We start from the raw sequence: 8,328 nt of genomic DNA, 5'->3' as shown, positions 1-8,328 counted from the left end.
ACAAATGCTAGAATAAGAATCCTAAGTTGTTAGGATTTGATATTTGATTTTCATTAACTTCATGTCTAGTTAGGATTTGTTTGTGTTCATATTGAAATAAATTTTCTAATCCTAGTTTAATTTAGTTTCTTAATATTATAAATAGGGATGCTCTTGTCACATATTTTCTTGAGATTCAATAGTTTTTGACTTATTAAGTCTCTTACCTCTTCTCCCTATCCTAATACATTTTTCTATATATCCATTGTTTGGTTTTTCATTTGTGCATATATTAGGTACTTTTATTTCTTTCAAACACTCGTATAACATGTTTATGTAACTTATCCAAAACAAATCGGCAAAAAAAGTTATCATTTAGAACTCATAAACTAAAAGTCCCGCTCAACCTCTATTTATAAATAATATCATTTTTTTTCTTCAAATTATGAATAAAGTAGATGATGTAGATATAGAGAAGGTTAGTATATATATGTTCTAATTCTAACATACTTTCACAAAAAAAAAAAGAAAAAAAGAAGTAATAGGCGATAACTTAAAAAAATAATAAGAAAAGATATACTCCCTCTGTCTCAATTTTAATGACCTACTTTTTCTTTTTAATCTATCTAAAAAGAATAATACATTTTTATATTTAGTAACAACTTAACTTTAAAATATCAATTTTAATATTTACGACTTATTTTAAACTACAAGTCTCAATTTTTTTTCCGAGAGAAACCAAAAGGGATAGACATTAGTAATTACCGCTAGTTTTAGTTGGTTTAGAATACTTGGCTGGGAGTAAGTAACTCTCACTCAATCCGTAACCTAGTATAACTTAATTAGTTGCATTATGGGAGTCCTCGTACTATAATAATACTACCTATTTACTTCAATCTAATATACAAATCAGACCTAGTCAAATTGTGTTTCATATATTGTCATAATATGTTTCATATATTGTCTCAACAATGTTCATGAACAATAATTTCTGATTAATTTCTTGTGTGTGTGTGTGTGTTATATTAGTTGTAGCTGACAGAAAGAGAGTAAATTAAACATGGCGGATCAGAAGGGAACCGTCAGCTTGGATGATATCAAGAAGGAGAACGTCGATCTCGTACGTTTTTTTCTTCTAATTTTATTTGAACATATATGGTTAATTTCGATTTTTATACGATAGCATGATCTTCATTTGCAATAGAAAATGTGATTTCTTTTATCTCTTTCATAATGTATGATGCAATCCTAGTAGATTTTGTATCTCGATTGGCATCACTTAGTGAAAATCCTAACTCTAGTCCGCTATATATATGTTTTATGTTGGTGTATGTACTAATTAAGAATGGATCTTGTTGTCCGGGAAAAAATTCTAACATTACGTATCGATGAAATCTAGAGCTTTTTAAGCACTTAAAATTTTTGTGTGTGTGTGTTATACAGGAAACAATACCAGTGGATGATGTATTTAGGATATTGGTAAGTTCTAAGGAGGGATTGGCATCTCAGGATGCAGATAAAAGGCTTGAAGTCTTTGGGCCAAACAAACTTGAGGAGAAAAAGGAGAACAAGATCTTAAAGTTCTTGGGTTTCATGTGGAACCCCTTGTCATGGGTCATGGAAATTGCTGCTATCATTGCCATTGTATTGGCAAATGGACAGAATAGGCCACCAGATTGGCAAGATTTCCTTGGAATTGTCATCTTGCTTGTCATCAACTCTACGGTCAGTTTCATCGAAGAAAACAATGCAGGCAATGCTGCAGCAGCCCTGATGGCTGGCCTTGCTCCCAAGACTAAGGTATTAAGAGATGGTAGCTGGAAGGAAATGGATGCAGCACTGTTAGTACCAGGGGATGTGATAAGTATCAAGTTAGGGGATATCATACCGGCTGATGCTCGTCTCCTTGATGGAGATCCCCTCAAGATTGATCAATCTGCTCTTACGGGTGAGTCATTACCCGTGACAAAGAACCCAGGCGAGGGAGTTTTCTCCGGTTCCACATGTAAACAAGGTGAAATTGAGGCTGTCGTCATTGCAACTGGAATCAGCACCTTTTTTGGGAAAGCTGCTCATCTTGTTGATAGTACCAATAATGTTGGCCACTTCCAAAAGGTAAAAACTGACATTTTCTCTACTCTGAATCCTGATTGAAAAGTTGGAATAAAGCTGTATAAGATTTTAAATTTTGTTTCTTTCATCATCCCGCTGACTTAGATGATTTTGACAGGTGTTGACAGCAATCGGAAACTTCTGCATATGCTCCATTCTAGTTGGAATCATCATAGAAATATTGGTGATGTACCCAATTCAGCACAGAAAGTACAGAGATGGAATTGATAATCTGCTTGTTCTTCTCATTGGAGGAATTCCAATAGCAATGCCAACTGTATTATCAGTCACTATGGCAATTGGATCCCACAAATTGTCGGAACAAGGTGCCATTACCAAGAGGATGACTGCTATAGAAGAGATGGCGGGAATGGATGTCCTTTGTAGTGACAAGACAGGAACTCTTACATTAAACAAGCTTGAAGTAGACAAAAACTTAGTCGAGGTTTGTGAATTAACACGACGTTTCTAGTATTTGAAGCGATAAGCCAAAGTGTAAGCTAACTAGATTGTCTTCTTCTTTGGGAGTGGTGATACAGGTCTTTGCGAAGGACATGGATCAAGATACCGTTATTCTTCTTGGGGCCAGAGCATCAAGGGTTGAAAACCAGGATGCTATTGATGCTTGCATCGTGGGAATGCTAGCAGATGCCAAGGAGGTAGAAAATTTATCCCTTCATTTATGATAGGCATCGTTAGCAACTTTCATAGATAGGAAATGCATCAACTTACTTGTACCTGAATTTTTTTATTTATGTTTGCTCTCTAGGCTAGAGCTGGGATTCAAGAAGTGCACTTCCTGCCTTTTAACCCTGTCGACAAGCGCACAGCCATTACTTACATAGACTCCGATGGCAACTGGCATAGGATTAGCAAAGGTGCACCTGAACAGGTAAGCAATTACACTTGATACTTGTTTCTCTCTATAACTGAGTTGATTACATACTTAATCATTTGAATTCTTTTACCAGATTGTTGATCTTTGTGGCCTTAGTGAGGGTGTAAAGAAGAAAGTTCACTCCATCATAGACAAGTTCGCTGATCGTGGCCTTCGCTCTCTTGCAGTGGCTCAACAGGTGAAAATTTTAATAAAGCAAAGTCTGTAGTATTGTTTTTTCTTTTTTTCTGCATCAAACTGAAGCCAGTGGATGTATTCTTTGTGAATACAGACAGTACCAGAGAAGACAAAGGAAAGTCCAGGAGCGCCTTGGGTCTTTGTAGGGCTCTTGCCTCTTTTTGACCCTCCAAGGCATGATAGTGCAGAGACAATTAGGCGTGCCCTTGTCCTTGGTGTCAATGTAAAAATGATAACTGGTGATCAACTTTCCATAGCCAAGGAGACTGGTCGTAGGCTTGGAATGGGAACAAACATGTATCCTTCTTCCTCCCTCCTGGGGCAGCACAAGGATGAAAATACTGCTAACCTCCCTGTGGATGAACTCATTGAGATGGCTGATGGCTTTGCCGGAGTTTTTCCAGGTAACTATCTCCCATATATTTTTTACTGTTAGTAAGCCATCCTCCTGAATTTTATTATTAACAATCTTTATACTTATTTGTATTTGCGCGATACTTTTGCAACTGTGTAGAGCACAAATATGAGATCGTGAAGAGGCTCCAAGAAAGAAACCACATTTGTGGTATGACAGGAGATGGTGTGAATGACGCCCCTGCTTTGAAGAAAGCAGATATAGGCATAGCTGTGGCTGATGCAACTGATGCTGCCCGTAGTGCATCAGACATAGTTCTCACGGAGCCAGGATTAAGTGTGATAGTGAGTGCTGTTTTGACCAGCCGAGCCATATTCCAGAGGATGAAGAATTATACCATTTATGCTGTTTCTATAACCATCCGAATCGTGCTAGGCTTCATGCTCATTGCACTAATCTGGAAGTTTGATTTCTCACCTTTCATGGTTCTTATCATCGCCATTCTCAATGATGGAACCATCATGACCATATCTAAAGACAAGGTGAAGCCGTCACCCATGCCTGACTCGTGGAAACTGAGAGAAATATTTGCCACTGGCATAGTTCTTGGCACTTACCTAGCCGTGATGACTGTTATCTTCTTTTGGCTTGCTCACCAATCAAATTTCTTCACTGTAAGTAAATTGTGCACTACTAAATTAACAAACAATATAATTGAACTGTTGCTTATCGATCCAACTTGGCACTGTATTTGCAGGACAAGTTTGGCGTAAGATCAATTAGAGACAATGTACACGAGCTCAATGCTGCACTGTATCTTCAAGTGAGCATCGTTAGTCAGGCACTCATTTTCGTAACTAGGTCAAGGAGCTGGTCTTACGTAGAACGACCTGGTCTCCTTCTGCTAGCTGCTTTTTTTGTAGCACAGCTGGTAAGTTGGTTAGATTCCAGTACCAGATTAGCCGTTAGCACCATAGAACCTTACCTCTAATGATTTGTTTATCTTTCAGGTTGCCACCATAATTGCAGTATATGCAAACTGGGGTTTTGCTAGGATACATGGTATTGGTTGGGGTTGGGCTGGCATTATTTGGCTTTACAGTATTATTTTCTATATACCTTTGGATTTTCTAAAATTCGCAATCAGATACATTTTGAGTGGCAGAGCCTGGAATAATATGATTCAAAACAAGGTACTTGACAGCAACATATTCATATCAACAAAAAATTCACTAACGTGTTATGACTATATGACACTCTCCTCCTTTTTCACACCATGCAGGTTGCTTTTACAAACAAGAAGGATTATGGTAGGGGAGAAAGAGAGGCACAATGGGCATTGGCTCAACGCACATTGCACGGACTTCACCGTCCTGATTCTTCACAGATGTATGACAACAAAAGCTATAATGAATTGTCTGAAATAGCTGAGCAGGCCAAACGTCGTGCTGAAGTTGCCAGGTACTTCTGATTGATATTTTCATATTGCAGCCTGCAGGGGTCGTTTTTCAATTGCTTAACGATTTTCTAATTCGATTCTTTTGCATTTGTTAATAGGCTAAGAGAGCTTCATACACTCAAGGGGCATGTGGAATCAGTGGTGAAGCTCAAGGGACTTGACATTGAGACAATTCAGCAACATTACACGGTTTAGTACAGCCACCATAGTACAAAAGTCAGTTGGCAATTTCCACTAGTTCAAATAATGAGTTAGAAATAAGAAATAGAAAACGGTTTCTAGGTTCCCTCTTTCCTTTCCTTTCGTAGTTGATTAGTAGATGATACATGCTCTGGGAATAATGTAGCAACGAAAGTCGGAAAGCAGAGGTCTCATAAGAGAACTAGACAGTTTCCTTTTTAGCTTGTACTAGTATTCTACCAGTTCTTAAGTACTTTAATGGTATTTAGCGAGATTTACAAATTGCTGCTTTTCAGTTTTATGCAAATGAGATTCACTTTGCTGAAACTTGTTCTCCTTATGACAAACATGTGGAGACTCGTGAGATTTGAACCAAATTTTAACAAGGATTTCAGTTGTACCTCACTGGTTGCAACTCAATCCTGCATTACTTCAAGTTCAAAAATATCATTTCCCGCACTCCAAAAAGAAAAAAAGACAATGACGAAATCAAGATAGTTCCTTATCTTATCTAAGATGGCTCATAACTGATCAATAGAACGACAATGAAAGAGATTATCACAACGCAACAAGCCAACAAGCAGTGTAAGCTCATATATAATGGACATCTTAATTGAAAAAAACACCTTCATAAACTTAAGTCACATAGTATTAAGATTATATTCTTTCTGTTTCTGTTAATAAAATTAAGTAACAAGTTAATTCAGTGCTTTAATTTATAACCAGCTTGGTTTAGAAACCACAATGCTCCTTCAGCTGCATTCTCTGCTGCAGCTTTCTTCTTTGAATGTGGATTGCCCATACACTCTATAATTACTTTTCGAGATCCTCTTATTTCCACAATTACCTTGAAGGTGAACCTGCATTTTACCTTCTCGATCATTCTCACTATTCATTATACGTTAAAAATCTATTCGTAGCTGAGTCCTAATATACTTTGAACTAGTGTTTTAAAAGGCAAGGGCGTACTTTTAAATTGGAAAAGGAATGAACTTACAACTTATGGTGATCTGGACCTTCCTCATTGCAACATTCAAATAATGGTGCTTTCCAATGATTGACTGCACAAATCTCGTACAATTGTGATTTGGTGGAGCCCTGATTTGGAGTACCTTAAATAGTTAACCAGCAAAAACATAGTCCCTATTAGAAAAATCATACTTTTTCCACTTGAAATATGTGGCCAAACACCTACTTAAAAGTTCGTGTATTTGGCAGCTTTAAATTTACCTTTGACTTTGGAGTTTCCATCATTGACCGTGCAAAGCGGCTGAAACGTATTCGGGTCGGGTACTGTTTCACTTCTATATTCTCCTCGAAGCCGCTGAAGAACTCTTTCCATATTCCATTATGTTCCAGAAACATCCAAATTAATCTTGTGATTAACTCCAATTATTCATCAAATTACAAAAATAGAGAGATGCTATAATTGTGTTCGAGTGCCGCTGACGAATTAGTATTAGTAGAGAGAGATATTGGTGAAGATCTTTTTTATTCTTATTTTTGGATTTGTTTCGGAATACAAGTAAAATCCCACAAGTGAGGTATGAGGAGGGTAAAATGTATGCAGATTTTATCACCACCTCATGTAGATAGAGTGGTTGTTTCCGAACCCTCGGCTTCTCACCAAGCCTCTTGCTCCAAATTTTTCAGTCAATTTGAAATAGACTCATTTCTAGGCTTCGCATTTTCCTGAGGAAGACCCATGCCTCCTGGCATCACCACAGTAAAATTTAACCACCAAGTTTGACGGATCACTTGACTCAGGTTCTTCTTGTTGATGACTCAAAATCTTCTTGGTTGGGTCATGAAAATCGAGTTGATGTTCCAGAATAATCGTAACTATTAGGATCTTATTAATTTTGTACATAATCATAGTGTTAGGTAAACTGAATGGAAGATAGAAACTTGATCAAGTACTCCAATTAATTAAAGTTAGGCCACTGCTGAACTTATGACAGCACATTAATTTATAGCCGCAGCTTTGTTGATGAGTGCGTGTACGAAAGTAGTTTTTTGAGGATTCGACAGACACGAGTGCAATAATTTATTTATTTTTGATGAATCTGAGTAACATTGCATCCACACCACACATGTGCAGACACAATAGCAACATTTAAAAAAAAATCACGCTTGATAATTTTTTGCATTTGCAGAAAACTTGTCATTCTTCTGAGATGCTTTCTAGACTGGGATGCCATTGATCGAAAGACGAAAGCCTTGTGGGAGAAACTCCTGTTGATGTGTCATTGAGATCTACAGTTGTCTGTTTTTTATTGAGAAAATTTGTTTCTGTGGATCCCAAGCTGTTGCTTGATGATCTTGTTTCAGTACTCATAACATTATTTCTACTAGCTGATTTATTAATTTTGATGCCTGTTAAAAAGCACGTAAAGCAATTTTCATTCTGCAATTGCGAATCTCTGTTTTCTTGTCTTAGAGAAGAATAAGGAACCTCAGAATTTTTGGTTGAATTTCTATGGAACAGCCAGCAGTTAGAGAAACTGCCTTCCTGAGTTTCTGCTGTGTTCTCTTTAAGACTTGATTGTTTCTGAAGTTTATGAAGGAGAGCAGGAGAGGATTTCAAGGCGAGGGATTGAAGTCTTTCGATGGTACTTATAGGCACAATATAGAATTTTTGTCCAGGCATGAGAGTGGTTTCCGGTGGCAGAATGACCCATGGCTGCTGGAAAACGGTCGGATGACAAACCCAACTTTTCGGGTTTCTGTTGATTATCTCTGATGCAAGAACAGGCCTGTCGTGAAGTTCAACATGTCCTCCTGGATGAACAATTTTTACAAACATGTTTTTGGTATTACGACTACGTATCCAGTTCGAAAAGGCCATGATTTGTTACGTTTTCTGGGTGCCAAGGGTAGAGCAGATGTGCTGAATTAATAGTTATGAGCTGGGATGGTTAATGAAAAAGAGAGCATATTTTTTTAATACTAGTGTTTGATGTAAACATACTTAGATATTGCCGTGAGGTTACTAAGAACGGAATCTTACATGTAAACAATAAATTCCTTGGTGTGTCATCCAGCAATCAGGATTTTGTTTTAATCGTTCTTTGAAAGAAAATTGTATTTGGAGGTATAGATATTGACGGAAATAATTGCAGCTGGGTAGTCCATATAATGGAGTACAAAGGAAATTTGTCCGTATAG

The 8,328-nt window shown here is 37.3% G+C and overlaps 2 protein-coding genes across 2 annotated transcripts; one reads left to right on the top strand and one right to left on the bottom strand.

Annotated features, from left to right (window-relative positions):
* The first annotated feature begins 925 nt into the window (after positions 1-925).
* Positions 926-5,442, top strand: LOC129894366 (plasma membrane ATPase 4). The gene is made up of 12 exons (XM_055970031.1): positions 926-1,099; positions 1,423-2,094; positions 2,210-2,536; positions 2,631-2,750; positions 2,861-2,983; positions 3,063-3,167; positions 3,261-3,570; positions 3,681-4,195; positions 4,279-4,452; positions 4,532-4,714; positions 4,804-4,982; positions 5,079-5,442. Exons 1-12 carry the CDS (start codon positions 1,040-1,042, stop codon positions 5,173-5,175), a joined length of 2,865 nt encoding a protein of 954 aa, XP_055826006.1. The 5' UTR covers positions 926-1,039; the 3' UTR covers positions 5,176-5,442.
* A 331-nt stretch (positions 5,443-5,773) lies between these two features.
* On the bottom strand, positions 5,774-7,084 carry LOC129894368 (ribonuclease 3-like protein 1). Its single transcript, XM_055970033.1, has 3 exons — positions 6,391-7,084; positions 6,158-6,272; positions 5,774-6,020 (listed from the first exon to the last, which is right to left on the bottom strand). The coding sequence occupies exons 1-3, from the start codon at positions 6,500-6,502 to the stop codon at positions 5,864-5,866; spliced, it is 384 nt and encodes a 127-aa protein (XP_055826008.1). The 5' UTR covers positions 6,503-7,084; the 3' UTR covers positions 5,774-5,863.
* Positions 7,085-8,328: the final 1,244 nt, after the last annotated feature.

The sequence above is a fragment of the Solanum dulcamara genome, chromosome 7 (assembly GCF_947179165.1).
Source record: "Solanum dulcamara chromosome 7, daSolDulc1.2, whole genome shotgun sequence".
In the NCBI taxonomy this organism is placed as follows: Eukaryota; Viridiplantae; Streptophyta; class Magnoliopsida; order Solanales; family Solanaceae; genus Solanum; species Solanum dulcamara.
This window is presented reverse-complemented; position numbering and strand designations above follow the sequence as displayed.

Excerpts from the sequence above, each read along its gene's own strand:
- LOC129894366 (XM_055970031.1), top strand. The coding sequence starts at position 1,040 with ATGGCGGATCAGAAGGGAACCGTCAGCTTGGATGATATCAAGAAGGAG. Across the intron at positions 4,453-4,531 it reads CTTTTTTTGTAGCACAGCTG|GTTGCCACCATAATTGCAGT; the intron begins GTAAGTTGGTTA and ends TTTATCTTTCAG. Across the intron at positions 4,983-5,078 it reads CGTCGTGCTGAAGTTGCCAG|GCTAAGAGAGCTTCATACAC; the intron begins GTACTTCTGATT and ends ATTTGTTAATAG.
- LOC129894368 (XM_055970033.1), bottom strand. The coding sequence starts at position 6,502 with ATGGAAAGAGTTCTTCAGCGGCTTCGAGGAGAATATAGAAGTGAAACA. Across the intron at positions 6,273-6,390 it reads TGGAAACTCCAAAGTCAAAG|GTACTCCAAATCAGGGCTCC; the intron begins GTAAATTTAAAG and ends TAACTATTTAAG. Across the intron at positions 6,021-6,157 it reads GGTCCAGATCACCATAAGTT|GTTCACCTTCAAGGTAATTG; the intron begins GTAAGTTCATTC and ends GGTAAAATGCAG.